The sequence below is a fragment of the Pseudophryne corroboree genome, chromosome 9 (assembly GCF_028390025.1).
Source record: "Pseudophryne corroboree isolate aPseCor3 chromosome 9, aPseCor3.hap2, whole genome shotgun sequence".
NCBI classification, from domain to species: Eukaryota; Metazoa; Chordata; class Amphibia; order Anura; family Myobatrachidae; genus Pseudophryne; species Pseudophryne corroboree.
Window position 1 is genome coordinate 40,704,729 of NC_086452.1, and position 27,000 is coordinate 40,731,728.

The 27,000-nt window shown below is 50.0% G+C and overlaps 1 protein-coding gene across 7 annotated transcripts in view; it reads right to left on the minus strand.

Annotated features, from left to right (window-relative positions):
- PATJ (PATJ crumbs cell polarity complex component) overlaps positions 1 to 27,000 on the minus strand; it is a 446,647-nt gene that overhangs the window by 363,891 nt on the left and 55,756 nt on the right. For all 7 annotated transcript variants that reach the window (XM_063939224.1, XM_063939227.1, XM_063939228.1 and 4 more), the window contains exons 8-9: positions 2,578 to 2,808; positions 136 to 235 (exon numbers count right to left, since the gene is read on the minus strand). In XM_063939224.1, the coding sequence (XP_063795294.1) occupies positions 136 to 235; positions 2,578 to 2,808 (331 nt within the window). The remainder of the gene's footprint in view (positions 1 to 135; positions 236 to 2,577; positions 2,809 to 27,000) is intronic.

Consider the following 27,000-nt stretch of genomic DNA (forward strand, 5'->3'; position numbering starts at 1 on the left):
TGGTTGTTTTCTTGAGCATGTTGGTCCATCACACAAAATGGCCGCTTCTACTGTATGGAGTTGATAAGTACAGTTCAATTTACTTGTTTTAGGGAACATATAAATTGAATTAGATTTTTGTCGAATTAATCTTACCACCATTATTTCCTCCAGTGTAGCCTACAACGGTTATTCCAAGGCTCTGACCTTCCTTCTTGGTTAGTGTAATATCATACAGATTGCTCTCACCATTTCCCTGAAAGTAGAAAGATTGTCCTAAGGTTTAGGGTAGACCAGAGAAGTGAACTTTACAGACTAGTATAAATTGGGGTAAGCGAGAGAGAGAGAGAGAGAGATGTGTTTCCAATATGTGGTCAAATTTATAACACTGCAACCCTGGCATAGACTATTAAGAAAGCATACAAAGAAGGAGACAAAGTGTCTGCACAAGATGATCTTCCTGTATGTTGGAGTACAGCAACAGCTAAAAAGTCTAAGCATTGCTGACTGACTGCCTGATTATACTGGAGGGACAGCAGATGGTGCTGTATCTTAAGCAATCACTGTGTAGTCTCTCTTTATTGTGAAAATGTACCCTTTTACCTTCTTCTTGTATAAAGCCTTATATGTACTGGTTATAGTAAAGTTTATCCCAAAGTATTTCCCTGCATATTTGGCCCCTGACTACAACAATACTGAGGTGTACTTTACCTCGACAAGCCTTCCATGCCAATATGCAGGGCCGGCTCCAGGCCTACTAGCACCCTGAGCGAGAAAATGTAAAAGCGCCCCCCCCCCCCCCCCCCATGCGCGCGCCGAAGGCGCGCGCGCTCCCGGAAAAGTGGGTGTGGCCTCTGGAAAAGTGGGCGTGGACTCGTAACTTCATATCATCAAACTGTAAAAATATTTTCACACAATTAGCAGCCTAACACATAGCCACAGTAGTGTTCCTTACACACAATGTCTCCAGTATAGTGCCAGATACACATAATGTGCAGTGCCAGATAGACATGACATGCCTCCCAGCAGTGCCAGATAGACATGACATGCCTCCCAGCAGTGCCAGCTACACATGACATGCCCCGCAGCAGTGCCAGCTACACATGACATGCCCCGCAGCAGTGCCAGCTACACATGACATGCCCCCCAGCAGTGCCAGCTACACAGGATAGTGTTCACTTTTTAGGGCATGGTGCTGATCACAGGGAGGGCACATTTTTAAGTTAGGAGGGCAAAATGATGTACATACTGCTTGTTGTTCCCACACCTATATGTCAAAGCATGGACAGTGCGCGCCGAAGGCGCGCAGCAAAAATTAATGGGAGTTACTTCGTGGGGAAGGTACGTGGCCACATAATAGTGGCAATTTGCATTACACCACACAGTAGTGCAGCTAATACACACTGCACCAGGTAGAACCTCCTATACACTTTGCGCCAGGCACAGCACTGAGACACATTGCCTAGCCACAGACGCCTAGCGGGAACACTATATGACATGCCCCCCAGCAGTGCCAGCTACACGTGACATGCCCCCCAGCAGTGCCAGCTACATAAATGGCCACACAGTGCCAGATATGCACCCACAGTTCAGATACATAAATGCCCCCAAAGTGCCAGTTACATAAGTGCCTCCACAGTGCAGATATGCCCCCCACAGTGCCAGATACATGATGCCCCCGCAGTGCCAGATACATAAGTGCCCACACAGTGCCAGATATAAAAATGCCCACACAGTGCCAGATATGTCCCCACTGTGCCATATATAAAAATGCCCGCACAGTGCCAGATATGCCACCACAGGGCCAGATACATAAATCCCCCCAGTGCCAGATACATAAATGCCCACATATTGCCAGATGCATAAGTGCCCACACAGTGCCAGATGCATTATTGCCCCCCACAGTGTCAGATACATTAATGCCCCCAGTGCCAGATATGCCCCCACAGTGCCATATACATAATGCCCCCACAGTGCAGATATGCCCCCACAGTGCCAGAAACATAATGCCCCCACAGTGCAGCTATGCCCCCACAGTGCCAGATATATAATGCCCCCACAGTGCAGATATGCCCCCACAGTGCCAGATATATAATGCCCCCACAGTGCAGATATGCCCCCACATGAATAAACATAATGCCCCCACAGTGCCAGATATATAATGCCCCCACAGTGCAGATTTTAACTTACATCATGTAACATGATCATGCCATGTAACTTACATGGCATTGTCACTGCGGACTGCGGTGCTGGGAGCCGGGAGGGGGAGTACTGCTGTGGGCCCAGGCAGGCAGGCAGGCGGGCGGGCGGCTGGACGGATGAACGATTCCGTCTGCGCTGCGCGGCGCCGGCGTCTAACGTCAGACGCCGGCGCCGCACAGCGCGCTGCGCGCACACACACACAGTTTGAAGGCTGGCTCCAGGCAGGAATATGGCGGCCGCAGCGTGCGGCGCCCTAAAAGAGTGGCGCCCCGCGCGGCCGCTCCAGTCGAACATGCCTGGAGCCGGCCCTGCCAATATGCATAACTACAGTCGTGCACCAAGTTAATGGCAAAAGGATCTGAAACAGTATTTGCTAAGCGAAAAAGTTGTACTCACAGTGTTGTTATTTTTGATGTCCAGAGGAGGCAGTGACCCCACTGGCAATGTGGCCGGTGGAGGTGGCGGTGGTGGTCTGACGAGGGGCTTTCCCTGAGGATTCCTGGCAACCACCATTCTAACGGAATTCCCACAGTTCCTCAAAACTTGAGCGACCTGGTCACTGGCCATTCTTTGGACGTTGGTGTCGCCAATTTGTAAGATGTAGTCGCCGGTCTTAAGTCTTCCATCCTGCAAGTGCGACATACAATACGACCTTACAATGCACTCAGAATTGATTATTTACATAGAATTTTACTGGAAAATTAGATTCCAGAGATTATTTTAGAATATATATATATATATATATATATATATATATATATATATATATATATATATATATATATACACACACACACACACACACACACACATACATACACACACACAGTACATATCTGTATGTATATCTATATCTATCTATCTATCTATCTATCTATCTGTCTGGTCTCTAGGTCGACCACACTTAGGTAAGTACTGTAGGTTGACATGGTTTCCAGTCGACATGGTCTGCAGATCAACATGAGTTTTTCTAAAAAAAAAAAATAAGAATTTACTTACCGATAATTCTATTTCTCGGAGTCCGTAGTGGATGCTGGGGTTCCTGAAAGGACCATGGGGAATAGCGGCTCCGCAGGAGACAGGGCACAAAAAGTAAAGCTTTAGGATCAGGTGGTGTGCACTGGCTCCTCCCCCTATGACCCTCCTCCAAGCCTCAGTTAGGTACCGTGCCCGGACGAGCGTACACAATAAGGAAGGATTTATGAATCCCGGGTAAGACTCATACCAGCCACACCAATCACACTGTACAACCTGTGATCTGAACCCAGTTAACAGTATGATAACAGCGGAGCCTCTGAAAAGATGGCTCACAACAATAATAACCCGATTTTTGTAACTATGTACAAGTAATGCAGATAATCCGCACTTGGGATGGGCGCCCAGCATCCACTACGGACTCCGAGAAATAGAATTATCGGTAAGTAAATTCTTATTTTCTCTATCGTCCTAGTGGATGCTGGGGTTCCTGAAAGGACCATGGGGATTATACCAAAGCTCCCAAACGGGCGGGAGAGTGCGGATGACTCTGCAGCACCGAATGAGAGAACTCCAGGTCCTCCTTAGCCAGGGTATCAAATTTGTAGGATTTTACAAACGTGTTTGCCCCTGACTAAATAGCCGCTCGGCAAAGTTGTAAAGCCGAGACCCCTCGGGCAGCCGCCCAAGATGAGCCCACCTTCCTTGTGGAATGGCATTTACATATTTTGGCTGTGGCAGGCCTGCCACAGAATGTGCAAGCTGAATTGTATTACATCCAACTAGCAAAAGTCTGCTTAAAAGCAACAGCACCCAGTTTGTTGGGTGCATACAGGATAACAGCAAGTCAGTTTTCCTGACTCCAGCCGTCCTGGAACCTATATTTTCAGGGCCCTGACCACATCTAGCAACTTGGAGTCCTCCAAGTCCCTAGTAGGCGCAAGACACCACAATAAGCTGGTTCAGGTGAAACACTGACACCACCTTAGGGAGAGAACTGGGGACGAGTCCGCAGCTCTGCCCTGTCCGAATGGACAAACAGATATGGGCTTTTTTGAGAAAAAAACCACCAATTTGACACTCGCCTGGTCCAGGCCAGGTCCAAGAGCATGTTCACTTTTCATGTGAGATGCTTCAAATCCACAGATTTGACTGGTTTTAAACCAATGTGTTTTGAGGAATCCCAGAACTACGTTGAGATCCCACAGTGCCACTGGAGGCACAAAAGGGGGTTGTATATGCAATACTCCCTTGACAAACTTCTGGACTTCAGGAACTGAAGCCAATTCTTTCTGGAAGAAAAATCGACAGGGCCGAAATTTGAACCTTAATGGACCCCAATTTGAGGCCCATAGACACTCCTGTTTGCAAGAAATGCAGGAATCGACCGAGTTGAAATTTCTTCGTGGGGCCTTCCTGGCCTCACACCACGCAACATATTTTCGCCACATGTGGTGATAATGTTGTGCGGTCACCTCCTTTCTGGCTTTGACCAGGGTAGGAATGACCTCTTCCTGAATGCCTTTTCCCTTAGGATCCGGCGTTCCACCGCCATGCCATCAAACGCAGCTGCGGTAAGTCTTGGAACAGACATGGTACTTGCTGAAACAAGTCCCTTCTTAGCGGCAGAGGCCATAAGTCCTCTGTGAGCATCTCTTGAAGTTCCGGGTACCAAGTCCTTCTTGGCCAATCCGGAGCCATGAGTATAGTTCTTACTCCTCTACGTCTTATAATTCTCAGTACCTTAGGTATGAAAAGCAGAGGATGGAACACATACACCGACTGGTACACCCACGGTGTTACCAGAACGTCCACAGCTATTGCCTGAGGGTCTCTTAACCTGGCGCAATACCTGTCCCGTTTTTTGTTCAGACGGGACGCCATCATGTCCACCTTTGGTAATTCCCAACGGTTTACAATTATGTGGAAAACTTCCCCATGAAGTTCCCACTCTGCCGGGTGGAGGTCGTGCCTACTGAGGAAGTCTGCTTCCCAGTTTCCATTCCCGGAATGAAACACTGCTGACAGTGCTATCACATGATTTTCCGCCCAGCGAAAAGTCCTTGCAGTTTTTGCCACTGCCCTCCTGCTTCTTGTGCCGCCCTGTCTATTTACGTGGGCGACTGCCGTGATGTTTTATCCCACTGGATCAATACCGGCTGACCTTGAAGCAGAGGTCTTGCTAAGCTTAGAGCATTATAAATTTACCCTTAGCTATATTTATGTGGAGAAAAATCTCCAGACTTGATCACACTCCCTGGAAATTTTTTTCCTTGTGTGACTGCTCCCCAGCCTCTCGGGCTGGCCTCCGTGGTCACCAACATCCAAAACTGAATGCCGAATCTGCGGCCCTCTAGAAGATGAGCACTCTGTAACCACCACAGGAGAGACACCCTTGTCCTTGGATATAGGGTTATCCGCTGATGCATCTGAAGATGCGATCCGGACCATTTGTCCAGCAGATCCCACTGAAAAGTTCTTGCATGAAATCTGCCGACTGGAATTGCTTCGAAGGAAGTCACCATTTTTTTACCATGGCCCTTGTGCAATGATGCACTGATTTTAGGAGGTTCCTGACTAGCTCGGATAACTCCCTGGCTTTCTCTTCCGGGAGAAACACCTTTTTCTGGACTGTGTCCAGAATCATCCCTAAGCACAGGAGACTTGTTGTCGGGATCAGCTGCGATTTTGGAATATTTAGAATCCACCCCTGCTGTTGTAACAGTATCCGAGATAGTGCTACTCCGACCTCCAACTGTTCCCTGGACTTTGCCCTTATCAGGAGATCGTCCAAGTAAGGGATAATTAAGACGCCTTTTCTTCGAAGAAGAACCATCATTTCGGCCATTACCTTGGTAAAGACCCGGGGTGCCGTAGACAATCCAAACGGCAGCGTCTGAAACTGATAGTGACAGTTCTGTACCACGAACCTGAGGTACCCTTAGTGATAAGGGCAAATTTGGGACATGGAGGTAAGCATCCCTGATGTCTCGGGACACCAGATAGTCCCCTTCTTCCCGGTTCGTTATCACTGCTCTGAGTGACTCCATCTTGATTTGAACCTTTGTAAGTGTTCAAATTTTTTAAGATTTAGAATAGGTCTCACCTAGCCTTCTGGCTTCAGTACCACAATATAGTGTGGAATAATACCCCCTTTTCTTGTTGTAGGAGGGGTAATTTAATTATCACCTGCTGGGAATACAGCTCGTGAATTTTTTCCCATACTGCCTCCTTGTCGGAGGGAGACCTTGGTAAAGCAGACTTCAGGAGCCTGCGCAGGGGAAACGTCTCGACATTCCAAACTGTACCCCTGGGATACTACATGTAGGATCCAGGGGTCCTGTACGGTCTCAGCGTCATGCTGAGAGCTTGTCAGAAGCGGTGGAACGGTTCTGTTCCTGGGAATGGGCTGCCTGCTGCAGTCTTCTTCCCTTTCCTCTATCCCTGGGCAGATATGACTCTTATAGGGACGAAAGGACTGAAGCTGAAAAGACGGTGTCTTTTTCTGCAGAGATGTGACTTAGGGTAAAAACGGTGGATTTTCCAGCAGTTGCCGTGGCCACCAGGTCCGATGGACCGACCCCAAATAACTCCTCTTCCTTTATACGGCAATACACCTTTGTGCCGTTTGGAATCTGCATCACCTGACGACTGTCGTGTCCATAAACATCTTCTGGCAGATATGGACATCGCACTTACTCTTGATGCCAGAGTGCAAATATCCCTCTGTGCATCTCGCATATATAGAAATACATCCTTTAAATGCTCTATAGTCAATAAAATACTGTCCCTGTCAAGGGTATCAATATTTTTAGTCAGGGAATCCGACCAAGCCACCCCAGCTCTGCACATCCAGGCTGAGGCGATCGCTGGTCGCAGTATAACACCAGTATGTGTGTATATACTTTTTATGATATTTTTCCAGCCTCCTGTCAGCTGGCTCCTTGAGGACGGCCCTATCTATAGACGGTACCGCCACTTGTTCTGATAAGCGTGTGAGCGCCTTATCCACCCTAAGGGGTGTTTCCCAACGCGCCCTAACTTCTGGCGGGAAAGGGTATACCGCCCATATTTTCTATCGGGGGGAACCCACGCATCATCACACACTTCATTTAATTTATCTGATTCAGGAAAAACTACGGTAGTTTTTTCACATCCCACATAATACCCTCTTTTGTGGTACTTGTAGTATCAGAAATATGTAACACCTCCTTCATTGCCCTTAACGTGTGGCCCTAATAAGGAATACGTTTGTTTATTCACCGTCGACACTGGATTCAGTGTCCCTGTCTGTGTCTGTGTCGACCGACTAAAGTAAACGGGCGTTTTAAAACCCCTGACGGTGTTTTTGAGACGTCTGGACCGGTACTAATTGTTTGTCGGCCGTCTCATGTCGTCAACCGACCTTGGCGCGTGTTGACATTATCACGTAATTCCCTAAATAAGCCATCCATTCCGGTGTCGACTCCCTAGAGAGTGACATCACCATTACAGGCAATTGCTCCGCCTCCTCACCAACATCGTCCTCATACATGTCGACACACACGTACCGACACACAGCACACACACAGGGAATGCTCTGATAGAGGACAGGACCTACTAGCCCTTTGGAGAGACAGAGGGAGAGTTTGCCAGCACACACCAAAAACGCTATAATTATATAGGGACAACCTTATATAAGTGTTTTCCCTTATAGCATCTTTATTATATATTTCTAACGCCAAATTAGTGCCCCCGCTCTCTGTTTTAACCCTGTTTCTGTAGTGCAGTGCAGGGGAGAGCCTGGGAGCCTTCCCTCCAGCCTTTCTGTGAGGGAAAATGGCGCTGTGTGCTGAGGAGATAGGCCCCGCCCCTTTTTCGGCGGCCTCGTCTCCCGCTCTTAACGGATTCTGGCAGGGGTTAAATATCTCCATATAGCCCCCGGAGGCTATATGGGAGGTATTTTTAGCCAAAAAAGGTTTTCATTTGCCTCCCAGGGCGCCCCCCTCCCAGCGCCCTGCACCCTCAGTGACTGCCGTGTGAAGTGTGCTGAGAGGAAAATGGCGCACAGCTGCAGTGCTGTGCGCTACCTTAAGAAGACTGAGGAGTCTTCTGCCGCCGATTCTGGACCTCTTCTCGTTTCAGCATCTGCAAGGGGGCCGGCGGCGAGGCTCCAGTGACCATCCAGGCTGTACCTGTGATCGTCCCTCTGGAGCTAATGTCCAGTAGCCAAGAAGCCAATCCATCCTGCACGCAGGTGAGTTCACTTCTTCTCCCCTAAGTCCCTCGTTGCAGTGATCCTGTTGCCAGCAGGACTCACTGTAAAATAAAAAACCTAAGCTAAACTTTTCTAAGCAGCTCTTTAGGAGAGCCACCTAGATTGCACCCTTCTCGGCCGGGCACAAAAATCTAACTGAGGCTTGGAGGAGGGTCATAGGGGGAGGAGCCAGTGCACACCACCTGATCCTAAAGCTTTACTTTTTGTGCCCTGTCTCCTGCGGAGCCGCTATTCCCCATGGTCCTTTCAGGAACCCCAGCATCCACTAGGACGATAGAGAAATGTAAAACTTTTTCATGCTTTACTATCCACGTGGAGTACAATTGGGAATGGTAACCTGTGCCGAGCGCAGCGGAGTCGTTCCCCATGCGAGGGGACACGGTGCACTAATTGGGGTTCCCGGTCACTCTTAAAACACTTTAAAAAAAAATAAAATAAAACTCATGTCGGCCTTTTGTCCTGTCCACCCTGGACATGTCGACCTAAACACCGTGTCGACCCTATGATCCACACCCATATCGACCTACTTACTGTCGACCAATAGTGGTTGACCTAGACACTGTCGACCTAAAGGCCCATACACACTTGACGATGCACACATCGTTAACGACCGTCGTTAACGACTTCCCTTGAACTTCCCTTGAACAGCTGAGCAAACGACATGAGCATACACACTACCAACGACCAAAGACGAAAGACCAAAGACCATAAGGCCCATACACACTTGACGATGCACACATCGTCAACGATCGTCGTCAACGACTTCCCTTGAACTTCCCTTGAACAGCTGAGCAAACGACATGAGCATACACACTACCAACGACCAAAGACCAAAGACCAAAGACCATAGACCATAGACCATAGACCATAGACCATAGACCATTCATCGTTGAAGCATCCAAGCTGAACAGTTTATTAAAATAATGAGCTGGGAACAGGGCTGGTGAACAGTGGCTTGGTCGTTGGTCGTTGGTCTTTCACACCATACACATTCAACGACGTCTCTGGTCGGTAACGACCATAAAGGAAATTGAGCACACATGCTCCACAGATAAGCGAGGGTCGTTAACGTCCCGCGGGGCCGCGCATCGGTGGTCGTCAGATGCATACACACTTGACGATATAATGAGCGACGTCGTTGATGAGGGCTGAAATGAACGACGTCGTTCATTTTATCGTCAAGTGTGTATGGGCCTATAGACCATTCATCGTTGAAGCATCCAAGCTGAACAGTTTATTAAAATAATGAGCTGGGAACAGGGCTGGTGAACAGTGGCTTGGTCGTTGGTCTTTCACACCATACACATTCAACGACGTCTCTGGTCAGTAATGACCATAGTGGAAATTGAGCATACATGCTCCACAGATAAGCGAGGGTCGTTAACGTCCCGCGGGGCCGCGCATCGGTGGTCGTCGGATGCATACACACTTGACGATATAATGAGCGACGTCGTTGAGGAGGGCTGAAATGAACGACGTCGTTCATTTTATCGTCAAGTGTGTATGGGCCTTAAGTGTGGTCGACCCTATGATCCACACCCATTATACACTGCTCAAAAAAAATAAAGGGAACACTAGAATAACACATCCTAGATCTGAATGAATGAAATATCTCCTATATAATAGCCCTATTCTGTGACCTTGTGATTCATTTGCTAACGCTGGGCGGAGTTACAACACTGGGCGGAGTTAGTCAAATGAGTCACAGAGATCTGGCCAAATCTACAGGAGACTAGGAGCAGAAGCAGATAGTATGGGCATGTCACAGGCAGGGGTGCATACCTCCCAGCTTTCTGCAGGAGCTTTCTCCAGGCAGAAGGAGGGAAACACACTCGGCGAAAAGGGGGCGTGGCTTCACGGGAGGGCCCCGTTTTCGTCAGTGAGGGAGCATGCCCAGCGCTCTGTGAGCTGCTGGCATGCCCCCAGGGGCTGATTATGAGTCCGGGGGGGCCAGGGCACTTGTGACAGGGGAGCCCTATCTCATTGCTGTGCCTGCTGTGGGTTAGGGGCGTGGCCTAATCGCGCCCCGCATGGCCACGCCCCCTTATGCAAATTTCTGTTTTTATTTTTATTTTTTTGATGGGATTTTTTTTGGCCCCTCAGCTAGGTTTAAATCCAGAGGAGGTGGTCGCTCCCCCCTACACACCCGCACAGGGAGAAGAAAGCAGGGAGACTGCTGCCTCCCTGCAACACCACAGACCTGCCAATATGCAGCAGCGTGTGCTGACTGTAGCACAAATGCTGCCGCTGTTGCTGGCAGGACGGGGGGGAGCTTCTGAGCTGGAACAGAGCTACTCCAGCCGGGGGGGCCCCTAAAACTGTGGGGCCAACGGTACGTATCCCCTGCCCCCCCCCCCCCCACCTTAATCCGGCTCTGCTGCTGGAACCCCCCCATTAATCCGTACCCCCTGATGCCCCCTCTCCCTCTGTCTCCACTATTCACCGCTGCTCTGCTAAGCAGAACAGCGAGTACAGGAGCTTTCCAACTGACCCCCCCCCCCACCGCCGGACACTGCGACCCGCGGGTGGGACAGCGGGACAGACCCCAAAAAATGGGACTGTCCCGCGAAAATCGGGACATTTGGGAGGTATGGGGGTGTGTGAGGGGTATGTCATACAGACAGACGGGCACCGGCATACTCAGCAGGGTCTCTCTGGTGCGGAGGAGCGTCACTTTCTGGCACACTCCACGCTTCTTAGCTGCAGTTTAGTGGGGCACCTGCCGCTGTGCAGGTTCCGTACTGCCTCTGTTATCTCCAGCCCCGGCAACCCCACCGCTAGCTGCAGCACTGCCACCCGCAGTGAGGTGCGCCCAGCTCCTTCACACACTTTAGCTGGCGGGTAGCGCTACAGAAGTCCGAGCTGCTTGCAGGCTCTGACCCACTCCTCCCTCCAGCCGCAGCGTCTCCTGGGAGCTAACCAGTCACTCCCAGTCTCCCCTTACCACAGTGCCCGGAAGTTGTGAGGTCCGCGCCACGTGCATGCTATGACCCCCTCCTCCCTCCAGCCGCAGCATCTCCTGGGGGCTAACCAGTCATTTCCAGTCTCACCTTACCACAGTGCCCGGCAGCTGCGCGAGGTCTGCGGTGTGTGACTGAGGAGGGGGGGGGGGGATGCGGATGGGCAGAGGAAGCAGGAATCCAGCCTGAGAGAGTCAGCCATGCCAAGTCTCCAGCAGCAGCAGATCCCAACAGGTTGGAGTGGAACAGCAGCAGCCAGCAGCAGTGACTCCGGTAAGACACATCTGTCTGTCACCACTGTTTTGTCCCTAATACCAATCTCTCCCGTGCCCTGTGTTCTGTCATGTCCCTGTCACCCCTGGCCTTGCCCTGCCACCCTTATCCTGGCCCTTTCACCCTTATCCTGGCCCTGTCACCCTTATCCTGTCCCTATCATTTCTGTCCTGGCCCCGTCACCCCTGTCCTGGCCCCGTCACCCCTGTCCTGGCACCGTCACCCCTGTTCTGACCCTGTCACCCCTGTCCTGGCCCCATCAACCCTGTACTGACCCTGTCACCCCTGTCCTGGCCCTGTTACTGCATACCCTCCAACTACCTTTTATGGCATATACAGTACCCGCAGCGCCTCCAGAACTCTCCCCAATGCACCACACCTCCGCACCTTCCCCTCCACCACATGCGGCACTCCACCCCTCCCCCACATGCTGTGCCTCCAGACCCCCTACACCACCCGTGGCTCCCACTCCTCCACCCCTTCACCACCCACAGCACCTCCAGGCCCCTTCCACCATTCACCCCCCTTATATGTCTCCCCCCACACCTGCCCCCCTCCACCCACAGCATCTGCAGACACCCTCCTCCATCAGCGGTCCCCCCCTCCCCCACCCCTCCCCCACCAATGGCACCCCCGCACCTGCCCCTCCACCACCTGCAGCACCTCCGGACCTCCTTTCCCATCCGCCGCAACACCCGTACCTGCCCCTACCCTACCCATGGTGCCTGTGGTCCCCTACCCCACCCCCGGCACTCCCGTCCCTTCCCATCCCACAGCACCTCTGGAACCCTTCATCCATCCACAACATCCCCACACCTGCCCCTCTCCCACCCGTGGCACCCCTGCCCCTCCCCCACCTTCAGTGCCTCCGGACCCCTCCCCCATCTGCATCCCCCACTCCTCTGCCCCTCCCCCACGCGCAGCACCTCCCGAACCTTCCCCATCCGGGCCCCACCCCCACTTCTGCCTCCCCTCCACCCGCAGCATCTACAGACACCATCCGCAGTCCCCCCCGCACCCGCTACATTCTGCACATCGTGCCCTGCAGGTGCTGTTCACGCCGTCGCAAGGGGCTGCGCCTCCTTCACCATCGCACGCCCTTTCATTGTGCAATATTTAACCACTAACAAAGGAATGCAGGTAATACTCCATATAATACAAATATTAAACCCCAGAAAGGCATGCAAGGGTTAAGGGGGCGTAGCCCCTTGCGACGGTGTGAAGAGCGCCCATAGGGCGCGATGAAGCACCTAGTTATTATTAAATACTTTGTTCTTTACATAGTTGAATGTGCTGACAACAAAATCACACAAAAATTATCAATGGAAATCAAATTTATTAACCCATGGAGGTCTGGATTTGGAGTCACCCTCAAAATTAAAGTGGAAAAACACACTACAGGCTGATCCAACTTTGATGTAATGTCCTTAAAACAAGTCAAAATGAGGCTCAGTAGTGTGTGTGGCCTCCACATGCCTGTATGACCTCCCGCAACCATCGTCGCCGCCGCTAACCCCGCCTACCATCTGTAACAGTGCAGCTGCGCCCTCCACACCCTGCCCGCACACACCGCTCCCCAACACCGCTGCACACACCGTGTCACGGAGGCGCCCGACACCAGACCGCCAGCCTCCCTCACTAAGACGCCAGCTCCCTCTGCCCTTCTCCCCCCCCCCCCCCCCCCGTCACCCGCACCTGTCTTCCGCCGGACGACAGAGCCGCACATACCGCTCCCCCCCTCCCCACTACTGCTGACGGAGGCGACCGACACCACACCGGCAGCCTCCCTCACTACCACGCCAACTCCCTCTGCCCTTCACCACCCCAGTCACCCGCACCAGTCTTCCGGCGGCCGACAGGGCCGCACACACCGCTCCCCCCATCTCCACTACCGCTACACACACTGTGTCACTGAGGCGGCCGACATCACACCGCCAGCCTCCCTCACTCCCTCTGCCCTTCTCCCCTCCCCCCCCCCCCCCCGTCACCCCCACCTGTCTGCCTGCCTCTCGCCACTCCCGCATCACCCAGCGCAACCTTCACCCAACACCCTCCCCATGCACCCGCAGCCCCCACCACCATCAGCCACACAATAATATATGTGGCAGCAGCGCAAACAAACCCCCCCCCCCCCCCCCTTACCCACCTTGGGAGGAAGGCTGATATTTGTGGGGGAGGGAGAGAGAATGGGATGCCTAATATTGTGGGGGAAGGGGAGGAGGATGATGCCTTTATAAAGGGGGGGGGGGATGACCGATATTGGGGCAGCAGGATGGCTGATATTATGGGGGGGGGGTTGGCCATCTATTATTGTGTGCCTATTTCGCTCTTGCCAGGGTGGGGGTGCCGCACGATACTGCTGCAATGGGACAGGAGTGCCAACAGCCCTGTCACCCCCACCCAGGCAGCTGCGGGAGACACTGCTGTGGACGTGCACAGGGTCCCCCGTTGTGGTGATGCCGGCTCCCGGTACAGTGTGGGACGGAGTCACCTGTATCATACAGTTTGTGCTGGGGTAGTGGGGAGGCCTGAAACCTTCACTGTGGCCCCCGTGTTTCCATCACTGTGTGTCCGCAGCACACCTGCAAACCAACACATGGTGGGGGGGGGGTTTGCAGACCTCTATGTTGCCCCTGTCTGTGCCGCCGTGGTGGGGAAGGTGGGTGTACTACGCAAACACCATACATCACTACCCAACACTTTTTACTTACCCACACACACACAACCACTTACCCCTCTACAATTACACTGCAACACCCACATTACCTTCCACACCCTCCACAATCCTACCCACCACCACACTACCCCTACTACACACCCACCTCCCTCTCTAGACAGCCCATGCATTCTGTCAACCCATTAACACAACAATCTGCCCACAATGGAGCCGTCCAACACACACAAGCAAAAACATCCCAATTCATGTTCCCCCTCCCCCACACCACAATAGCCTACACAAAACTCCCAACACATACAACACACAGCCATGCCACCTCCAACAAACTCATCCTACAGCACACACACACAACTCCTACAACTACCTGACCTCCTATAACCTCACCCAGCCCTCACCCCTACACCAATTTATACACTGCCCACACCACATCCACCCTTCAAACTCACTCAGCTGAGGCCCACAAACACACCATATTTCCTACACCAACCACAATCCATGTACCCCTTACACAACAAACTACAGTCCAAACATTGTTCCTTCACCACCCACCACAATCCAACATGCAATACCTACAACACCTACCACCTACACACTATGACCCTTAACACTGATTACTACTACCCTACAACACTACCCCTCTACCCTACAAACAACCACATGCACTACAGACATATTTATACGCACACTCCACACATTCTACTTAACACACCCTACCACCAGTCCACAAAATCCACTACTTTACACACCCTACACACACCCAATCACAACACACCCTCCCCAAAAACTCATTACTACTAGGACCCTACTCCTATTCAACCTACTTTCTACTTCCTCTCACTACCCCCATCCCTCACCCCTACACCAATACATACAGAGCCAGACACTCACCCCCACTCTATTTCACAGCCACCATACATCACTACCCTACTCTTTTTCTTAACCCCACACACACACCAACTTACCACTCAAACATAACACTCCAACACCCCCATTCCCTTACACACCCGCCACAAGCCTGCACAACACCACACTAGCCCTAATACACACCCTCCTCCCTCTCTATACACCTCATGGATTCTGAAAAATCACCCCACCTATTAGCCCACAACATTTCTACTATCACAACCACCCACCCACATGCCAATTGCTGCTCCCCACCCCAAACTCCCATCCACACAACACAATATCTTACACAAAACACACTATACAGAACACCCACACCTATGCCACCTTACAACTACATCTGTCACAAACACACACATACAACTCCTGCACCTACTAACCCCTCACCCCTACACCAACTCATACACTCCCCACACCACACCCTCCAAACTAACTCTACGCACCTCCCCAATCACACATTTTTCTCCACACCACGCACAATCTATGTACCTCTTTCTGATCACACAAACAAAACAAACATTGATCCTTCACCCCCCTCCACCATGCTGCATCCACTCAATACAACACATACCACGTCCACACTCTCACCCTCTACACGTATTATCTGTACCCATCACAACCACACATATCCCACAACACTACACCTCTACCCTACAAACACACACATAGACAGCATACACATTTTCAGCCCCCCTCCACAACATCAACTTCACACGCCCTACCACCATTCCAAAATCAACACAACTTTCTTCACCCTGCATACACCCTATCACAAACCACCTTCCACCTAAACCCATAACAACTATGCCCCTACCCCTAATCGACTTACCTGCGTTACACAGCCAGGCACAGAATCACAACGCTAATATATATGTCCCGCTGGGGATAGGAGTACCAACACCCCTGTCCTACAAACCCAGCTAACTGCGGATGGCCGTGCTGTGGACATGCACTGACTACCGCCCTTGCGGTCACAGGAGATGCCGGTACCATGTTGGACACAGTCACCCATCCCCCTGCCCAACACCACCAACTTTACTAAGTCTTGTCTGCTCACCCATCCCTCCCCCCTACCCCACACCAACTATACATTAACCATCCACCTTCCTGCACACTTCCCAATACACACTATACACACAATTACTGGCCCACTCCAAGCAATCTCCTTCACCCACCCTACCAAATCCAAAAAACCTTCACCACCCTCCACACTCCCTATCACAACACACCACTAAACTAATCATATAACAACTATGCCCCTACCCATAATACACCTACCTTTACTCAACAACCCCACCTATGCACCCCCTCTACCATACCTAACTCCCCAATCTAAAGGACACCATACACCAAACCTTACACACACACACCCCCACACAATAACTCAATCACTCACTCTACCACCATTTACTCTCTAACATTCTCATCCTCCACACAGGACACCCACCACCACTGACAACAGCTACATAAGGCATTTTACACTCCAACTCTACAATCACATCGACATATCCCCTTCTCTAACCAGACACACAACACACGCACTACCTTCCACACCATCTTTCCACACTACGTGTAACAACCTACATTTCCATCCCACATCCACACCTTAACACAACTCCTCCTCACTAAACCACACCCCCAACAACAATGCGCATGCCTCTCCAACACCACCTCACAAGCCCACTCCTCAAACACACTAGCACCTTATTTCCCTACCACCCTTCACAAATACATCACCCCTCCACCAACCCATTTGCAACACAACTTTCACTATCTCCACACCCCACTCAACCAAAAACACCACCACTGACCATAGCACACCTTACAATAGCCTCCAAATAAATCACACACAACACATGGAAACTTCAAACACCTATAACCAGTCACCCCTACGACACAACATCTACACACCCCAGAACACATACACACCCCTGCCCACACCATCTTTCCCTCACCTACCACTATCCCCCTACCCCTGCAAATCACCAGTACCCCTTCTACAACACCTTCAGCACCCTACCCACTCCATAACATCACCAACCAAGCACCAATACATACACACCACGGCCCTACTCATACCCCACCTACCCAACCCCCACCTACCTCCACCTATCTAACACCTGTGCCACACAATGCACCCTCTGTCAACCTACCTTCCACAAAACTTTTGCCAATCATCACACACCACTTCCCTTACCCTCGACCATTTCCTAAAGGCCCTCTGACAACCCACCTACAGTACACACCATCTTCAACACCACATTTTACAACACACCTGCACACAACCAGCCTAGGCACACCACAGCTGTAAGACCAAACGCACTCCACACGCAACATCTTACACACCATCTCACCCCTAAAACACTCATTCCCTGCACCATAACACAGCTACTGCATCATTACACACCTGCACGCCACTCTACCCCACACACGCAACAATACCCCAGCCACCTCTCCAACCCTCAGCGCACCGCACAATTAAAAACCAATACACATCTCCACCGTAGCTACCACCCATTTAACACACATACATCACCCCGCTAACACCACACACAGCTCTACACACCCTTCCCTTTTCACAAAGCCCCTCCCCAACACACACCTCACCACCAATACCCATCACAAACCACCCACCGTCACCATGTGACACTCAAACTTCCATGACACCTTACAACACCCTCACCCATTCCCCTTCAACCTCACGCCCACTATTTCTACAATTCCTATGTCTTTTGTTCCCTAAAACATCCATCAATGCTAGCCCCAAACATACACACCCAACTGCACCCTTACACCATCCTGCCTAATCAGCCACCACCCACACAAACTCACCCACCCCCATTACACCTCACAACGAACACTCTAGCCACCACTCTACCTTCACCATCCTGTACACTGCACATAAAAACCCTACACAATCTCTCACATAAATCCTAAGCCCCTCACTATAAGCCTCACTAACCTCCACCAAGCTGTCCTAACTAGGCCCTGTGACATACACTTAACTTCCTTTCGCCCACACCTCTACAAAAGCTAGTTCTACTACATACACTGCACACCCTTACTCCTAACCTCATTCAATACACCCCACAACTAGAGATGAGCGGGTTCGGTTCCTCTGAATCCGAACCCGCCCGAACTTCAGGTTTTTTACACGGGTCCGAGCAGGCTCGGATCTTCCCGCCTTGCTCGGCTAACCCGAGTGCGCCCGAACGTCATCATCACGCTGTCGGATTCTCGCGAGACTCGGATTCTATATAAGGAGCCGCGCGTCGCCGCCATTTTCACACGTGCATTGAGAGTCATAGGGAGAGGACGTGGCTGGCGTCCTCTCCGTTTAGAGAAGAGAGAGACACAGTATTTTGGGGAGCATTATTAGGAGGAGTACTACTATACTGTATACTACTATACTACTTGCTGAAGTGATATTTATAGATTAGATAATAGATAGTGTGACTAAGTGTATTATCTGACTTGTGGGGGAGACACTGACAGTGGGGAGCAGTTAGAGTCTGAGAGCAGGACTCAGGAGTACATATAACGTACAGTGCACACTTTTGCTGCCAGAGTCAGTGCCACACTGCCATTGTTGTGACCACACTGACCACCAGTATAATAATATATTTTGTGATTGTCTGCTTAGGCCTCGGAGTACTAGTTGCAAGTTGCAACGTGACCTGAAGTGACCACCAGTTTAATAATCAATCACCACCAGTTTAAAATATATATATATATATATATATATATATATATATAATTGTATATAATATATATATATAATATTGTATACCACCTACCCGTGGTTTTTTTTTTTTTTTCATTCTTCTTTATACATACTACTATAGTAGCTTACTGTAGCAGTCTGCGGTGCTGTGCTGACCTGACAGTGTCCAGCAGGTCCGTCATCAGTCATTACATAAAAAATATATATAGTACCTGTCCGGCTGCAGTACTAGTGATATTATATTGATTTCATCTCATTATCAATAATTTATCATCCAGTCTAGACTCTATATTAGCAGCAGACACAGTACGTTAGTCCACGGCTGTAGCTACCTCTGTGTCGGCACTCGGCAGTCCATCCATAATTGTATACCACCTACCCGTGTTTTTTTTTTTTTCTTTCTTCTTTGTACATACTACTATAGAGTATAGTAGCTTACTGTAGCAGTCTGCGGTGCTGCTGAGCTGACAGTGTCCAGCAGGTCCGTCATCAGTCATCATTACCTAATAAATATATTATCTACCTGTCCGGCTGCAGTACTAGTGATATTATATATACATACATATATATATTGATTTCATCTCATTATCAATCATCCAGTCTATATTAGCAGCAGACACAGTACGTTAGTCCACGGCTGTAGCTACCTCTGTGTCGGCACTCGGCAGTCCATCCATAATTGTATACCACCTACCCGTGTTTTTTTTTTTTTCTTTGTACATACTACTATAGAGTATAGTAGCTTACTGTAGCAGTCTGCGGTGCTGCTGAGCTGACAGTGTCCAGCAGGTCCGTCATCAGTCATCATTACCTAATAAATATATTATCTACCTGTCCGGCTGCAGTACTAGTGATATTATATATACACATACATATATATATTGATTTCATCTCATTATCAATCATCCAGTCTATATTAGCAGCAGACACAGTACGGTAGTCCACGGCTGTAGCTACCTCTGTGTCGGCACTCGGCAGTCCATCCATAAGTATACTAGTATCCATCCATCTCCATTGTTTACCTGAGGTGCCTTTTAGTTGTGCCTATTAAAATATGGAGAACAAAAATGTTGAGGTTCCAAAATTAGGGAAAGATCAAGATCCACTTCCACCTCGTGCTGAAGCTGCTGCCACTAGTCATGGCCGAGACGATGAAATGCCAGCAACGTCGTCTGCCAAGGCCGATGCCCAATGTCATAGTACAGAGCATGTAAAATCCAAAACACCAAATGTCAGTAAAAAAAGGACTCCAAAACCTAAAATAAAATTGTCGGAGGAGAAGCGTAAACTTGCCAATATGCCATTTACCACACGGAGTGGCAAGGAACGGCTGAGGCCCTGGCCTATGTTCATGGCTAGTGGTTCAGCTTCACATGAGGATGGAAGCACTCAGCCTCTCGCTAGAAAACTGAAAAGACTCAAGCTGGCAAAAGCACCGCAAAGAACTGTGCGTTCTTCGAAATCCCAAATCCACAAGGAGAGTCCAATTGTGTCGGTTGCGATGCCTGACCTTCCCAACACTGGACATGAAGAGCATGCGCCTTCCACCATTTGCACGCCCCCTGCAAGTGCTGGAAGGAGCACCCGCAGTCCAGTTCCTGATAGTCAGATTGAAGATGTCAGTGTTGAAGTACACCAGGATGAGGAGGATATGGGTGTTGCTGGCGCTGGGGAGGAAATTGACCAGGAGGATTCTGATGGTGAGGTGGTTTGTTTAAGTCAGGCACCCGGGGAGACACCTGTTGTCCGTGGGAGGAATATGGCCGTTGACATGCCTGGTGAAAATACCAAAAAAAATCAGCTCTTCAGTGTGGAGGTATTTCAACAGAAAAGCGGACAACAGGTGTCAAGCCGTGTGTTGCCTTTGTCAAGCTGTAATAAGTAGGGGTAAGGACGTTAACCACCTCGGAACATCCTCCCTTATACGTCACCTGCAGCGCATTCATAATAAGTCAGTGACAAGTTCAAAAACTTTGGGTGACAGCGTAAGCAGTCCACTGACCAGTAAATCCCTTCCTCTTGTAACCAAGCTCACGCAAACCACCCCACCAACTCCCTCAGTGTCAATTTCCTCCTTCCCCAGGAATGCCAATAGTCCTGCAGGCCATGTCACTGGCAATTCTGACGATTCCTCTCCTGCCTGGGATTCCTCCGATGCATCCTTGCGTGTAACGCCTACTGCTGCTGGCGCTGCTGTTGTTGCTGCTGGGAGTCGATGGTCATCCCAGAGGGGAAGTCGGAAGACCACTTGTACTACTTCCAGTAAGCAATTGACTGTCCAACAGTCCTTTGCGAGGAAGATGAAATATCACAGCAGTCATCCTGCTGCAAAGCGGATAACTGAGGCCTTGACAACTATGTTGGTGTTAGACGTGCGTCCGGTATCCGCCGTTAGTTCACAGGGAACTACACAATTTCTTGAGGTAGTGTGCCCCCGTTACCAAATACCATCTAGGTTCCACTTCTCTAGGCAGGCGATACCGAAAATGTACACAGACCTCAGAAAAAGACTCACCAGTGTCCTAAAAAATGCAGCTGTACCCAATGTCCACTTAACCACGGACATGTGGACAAGTGGAGCAGGGCAGGGTCAGGACTATATGACTGTGACAGCCCACTGGGTAGATGTATGGACTCCCGCCGCAAGAACAGCAGCGGCGGCACCAGTAGCAGCATCTCGCAAACGCCAACTCTTTCCTAGGCAGGCTACGCTTTGTATCACCGCTTTCCAGAATACGCACACAGCTGAAAACCTCTTACGGCAACTGAGGAAGATCATCGCGGAATGGCTTACCCCAATTGGACTCTCCTGTGGATTTGTGGCATCGGACAACGCCAGCAATATTGTGTGTGCATTAAATATGGGCAAATTCCAGCACGTCCCATGTTTTGCACATACCTTGAATTTGGTGGTGCAGAATTTTTTAAAAAACGACAGGGGCGTGCAAGAGATGCTGTCGGTGGCCAGAAGAATTGCGGGACACTTTCGGCGTACAGGCACCACGTACAGAAGACTGGAGCACCACCAAAAACTACTGAACCTGCCCTGCCATCATCTGAAGCAAGAAGTGGTAACGAGGTGGAATTCAACCCTCTATATGCTTCAGAGGTTGGAGGAGCAGCAAAAGGCCATTCAAGCCTATACAATTGAGCACGATATAGGAGGTGGAATGCACCTGTCTCAAGCGCAGTGGAGAATGATTTCAACGTTGTGCAAGGTTCTGATGCCCTTTGAACTTGCCACACGTGAAGTCAGTTCAGACACTGCCAGCCTGAGTAAGGTCATTCCCCTCATCAGGCTTTTGCAGAAGAAGCTGGAGACATTGAAGGAGGAGCTAACACGGAGCGATTCCGCTAGGCATGTGGGACTTGTGGATGGAGCCCTTAATTCGCTTAACAAGGATTCACGGGTGGTCAATCTGTTGAAATCAGAGCACTACATTTTGGCCACCGTGCTCGATCCTAGATTTAAAGCCTACCTTGGATCTCTCTTTCCGGCAGACACAAGTCTGCTGGGGTTGAAAGACCTGCTGGTGAGAAAATTGTCAAGTCAAGCGGAACGCGACCTGTCAACATCTCCTCCTTCACATTCTCCCGCAACTGGGGGTGCGAGGAAAAGGCTCAGAATTCCGAGCCCACGCGCTGGCGGTGATGCAGGGCAGTCTGGAGCGACTGCTGATGCTGACATCTGGTCCGGACTGAAGGACCTGACAACGATTACGGACATGTCGTCTACGGTCACTGCATATGATTCTCTCACCATTGAAAGAATGGTGGAGGATTATATGAGTGACCGCATCCAAGTAGGCACGTCACACAGTCCGTACTTATACTGGCAGGAAAAAGAGGCAATTTGGAGGCCCTTGCACAAACTGGCTTTATTCTACCTAAGTTGCCCTCCCACAAGTGTGTACTCCGAAAGAGTGTTTAGTGCCGCCGCTCACCTTGTCAGCAATCGGCGTACGAGGTTACATCCAGAAAATGTGGAGAAGATGATGTTCATTAAATGAATTATAATCAATTCCTCCGTGGAGACATTGACCAGCAGCAATTGCCTCCACAAAGTACACAGGGAGCTGAGATGGTGGATTCCAGTGGGGACGAATTGATAATCTGTGAGGAGGGGGATGTACACGGTGATATATCGGAGGATGATGATGAGGTGGACATCTTGCCTCTGTAGAGCCAGTTTGTGCAAGGAGAGATTAATTGCTTCTTTTTTGGTGGGGGTCCAAACCAACCCGTCATTTCAGTCACAGTCGTGTGGCAGACCCTGTCACTGAAATGATGGGTTGGTTAAAGTGTGCATGTCCTGTTTATACAACATAAGGGTGGGTGGGAGGGCCCAAGGACAATTCCATCTTGCACCTCTTTTTTCTTTCATTTTTCTTTGCGTCATGTGCTGTTTGTCGAATGTTTTTTGGAAGGGCCATCCTGCGTGACACTGCAGTGCCACTCCTAGATGGGCCCGGTGTTTGTGTCGGCCACTAGGGTCGCTTATCTTACTCACACAGCTACCTCATTGCACCTCTTTTTTTCTTTGCGTCATGTGCTGTTTGGGGAGGGTTTTTTGGAAGGGCCATCCTGCGTGACACTGCAGTGCCACTCCTAGATGGGCCCGGTGTTTGTGTCGGCCGCTAGGGTCGCTTATCTTACTCACACAGCTACCTCATTGCGCCTCTTTTTTTCTTTGCGTCATGTGCTGTTTGGGGAGGGTTTTTTGGAAGGGCCATCCTGCGTGACACTGCAGTGCCACTCCTAGATGGGCACGGTGTTTGTGTCGGCAACTAGGGTCGCTTATCTTACTCACACAGCTACCTCATTGCGCCTCTTTTTTTCTTTGCGTCATGTGCTGTTTGGGGAGGGTTTTTTGGAAGGGCCATCCTGCGTGACACTGCAGTGCCACTCCTAGATGGGCCCGGTGTTTGTGTCGGCCACTAGGGTCGCTTATCTTACTCACACAGCTACCTCATTGCGCCTCTTTTTTTCTTTGCGTCATGTGCTGTTTGGGGAGGGTTTTTTGGAAGGGCCATCCTGCGTGACACTGCAGTGCCACTCCTAGATGGGCCCGGTGTTTGTGTCGGCCACTAGGGTCGCTTATCTTACTCACACAGCTACCTCATTGCGCCTCTTTTTTTCTTTGCGTCATGTGCTGTTTGGGGAGTGTTTTTTGGAAGGGCCATCCTGCGTGACACTGCAGTGCCACTCCTAGATGGGCCCGGTGTTTGTGCCGGCCACTAGGGTCGCTTATCTTACTCACACAGCTACCTCATTGCGCCTCTTTTTTTCTTTGCGTCATGTGCTGTTTGGGGAGGGTTTTTTGGAAGGGCCATCCTGCGTGACACTGCAGTGCCACTCCTAGATGGGCCCGGTGTTTGTGTCGGCCACTAGGGTCGCTTATCTTACTCACACAGCTACCTCATTGCGCCTCTTTTTTTCTTTGCGTCATGTGCTGTTTGGGGAGGGTTTTTTGGAAGGGCCATCCTGCGTGACACTGCAGTGCCACTCCTAGATGGGCCCGGTGTTTGTGTCGGCCACTAGGGTCGCTTATCTTACTCACACAGCTACCTCATTGCGCCTCTTTTTTTCTTTGCGTCATGTGCTGTTTGGGGAGGGTTTTTTGGAAGGGCCATCCTGCGTGACACTGCAGTGCCACTCCTAGATGGGCCCGGTGTTTGTGTCGGCCACTAGGGTCGCTTATCTTACTCACACAACTACCTCATTGCGCCTCTTTTTTTCTTTGCGTCATGTGCTGTTTGGGGAGTGTTTTTTGGAAGGGCCATCCTGCGTGACACTGCAGTGCCACTCCTAGATGGGCCCGGTGTTTGTGTCGGCCACTAGGGTCGCTTATCTTACTCACACAGCTACCTCATTGCGCCTCTTTTTTTCTTTGCGTCATGTGCTGTTTGGGGAGGGTTTTTTGGAAGGGCCATCCTGCGTGACACTGCAGTGCCACTCCTAGATGGGCCCGGTGTTTGTGTCGGCCACTAGGGTCGCTTATCTTACTCACACAGCTACCTCATTGCGCCTCTTTTTTTCTTTGCGTCATGTGCTGTTTGGGGAGGGTTTTTTGGAAGGGCCATCCTGCGTGACACTGCAGTGCCACTCCTAGATGGGCACGGTGTTTGTGTCGGCCACTAGGGTCGCTTAGCTTAGTCATCCAGCGACCTAGGTGCAAATTTTAGGACTAAAAATAATATTGTGAGGTGTGAGGTATTCAGAATAGACTGAAAATGAGTGGAAATTATGGTTTTTTAGGTTAATAATACTTTGGGATCAAAATGACCCCCAAATTCTATGATTTAAGCTGTTTTTTAGTGTTTTTTAAAAAAAACACCCGAATCCAAAACACACCCGAATCCGACAAAAAAAATTCGGTGAGGTTTTGCCAAAACGCGGTCGAACCCAAAACACGGCCGCGGAACCGAACCCAAAACCAAAACACAAAACCCGAAAAATTTCAAGTGCACATCTCTACCCACAACCAACCCTCACCCACGCACAGTATGTACAGCCACCACTAACAACATATCCTCCCCAGCAACACGCCATCCACAATGCCCTTCTGACTCCACTCCTCACCCACACACAACACATTCCCAAAACCCCATTCCCCTCTAACAAACACAAGGTGCATCACACCCTAACCCCACCAGTACCAACCCCACCCCACTTACTGCACCCAAACCCACTTCCTGTACTAATACACAGCAATTACGTTTGATAACTACCACAGCAATGCACCCACCTGCGCATCCCCCACCCAACCCCCACTACTCACAAGTACATACATCCAGCTAAGTAAACAAATACCTACTACCCACCTTCCACCACCAAACACCCCTACACACAAAGCTACCCTTCACCACAACCATCACCATCCAACTACCACACACCCCTACACACAACATGACCCAACATACCCTCCACCCACACACACACTGTGGAAATCCACCACCTACACCACCAAAAAAATCCCTCCACCCCCACCCTGAGCCCAACAAACAAACATTTCACCAACGCCACACTTCTTTACACACCAACATCACTACCACCAAAACCACAGTATATACCGTTACCCTTATCCACCCATACACTTGGCCACCCCACTTCATTCCCCGACCAATACCATCCACCCTTCCTATCGCCAATAACTCCACACCCACAACAGTACCTTCAACCACCAAACCAATCCCTCACCAACACACCAAACACACATCACAGACAACCATCCACCACAACCACCTACCCTTACCACACCACCAGAACCCATACAATACATCTACCATACCCTCCTCCCCCTGTGACTCCTACTCAATACCAACCATTCCTCCCACACACACACACACACACACCATATACAAACCCCGTCCATCATCTCCTTCAACCCCACTCCCCACCCAACACTACTCAACCCATTAACACATACCAATTCCAAATACACAAAGCTCCCATTCCACCAAAACCAAGTAAACAACTACTATTCTACACCTTCACTTTTCTGTAGAGATTACGGGGGCGTAGCCCCTTACAACGGTGTGAAGAGCGCCCGTAGGGCGCGATGAATCACCTAGTGTGTGTGTGTGTATGTGTGTGTGTGTGTGTATGTATATATATATACACACACACGTTCTATTATTCTTGTATCTGGGGAGCTGCTCAGATTTATTTTACAATTTCGGTTTTTAGCACCAGCCCTCTTCTATTCAGAGGCTTTGAGAGGATGCTCTGACATTAGTTATAATGGAAGAGATTCTAGTTAATGAAGACATTGTAAAACACATAAAATATATTAGCACCGGAGATTAATATCAGGTTTTATTTAATACGCGCTCAGGCAAAATTAGCCATTTTTTTCTCTTTTTGCATGTTTTCTTTTAATTGAATCCCAATTTTCCAGCACGCCGCGCTGAGCCGCTTAAATGGCTTATTTATCTCCAGCGTTAAATTGATGAGATCTATTTATTTTTGCAATTAACCAGCCATAAACCCCTTTAAATTCCAGAAGCAGGCCTCTTAATCCAGATAGTATACGGTCACATTTACAGCC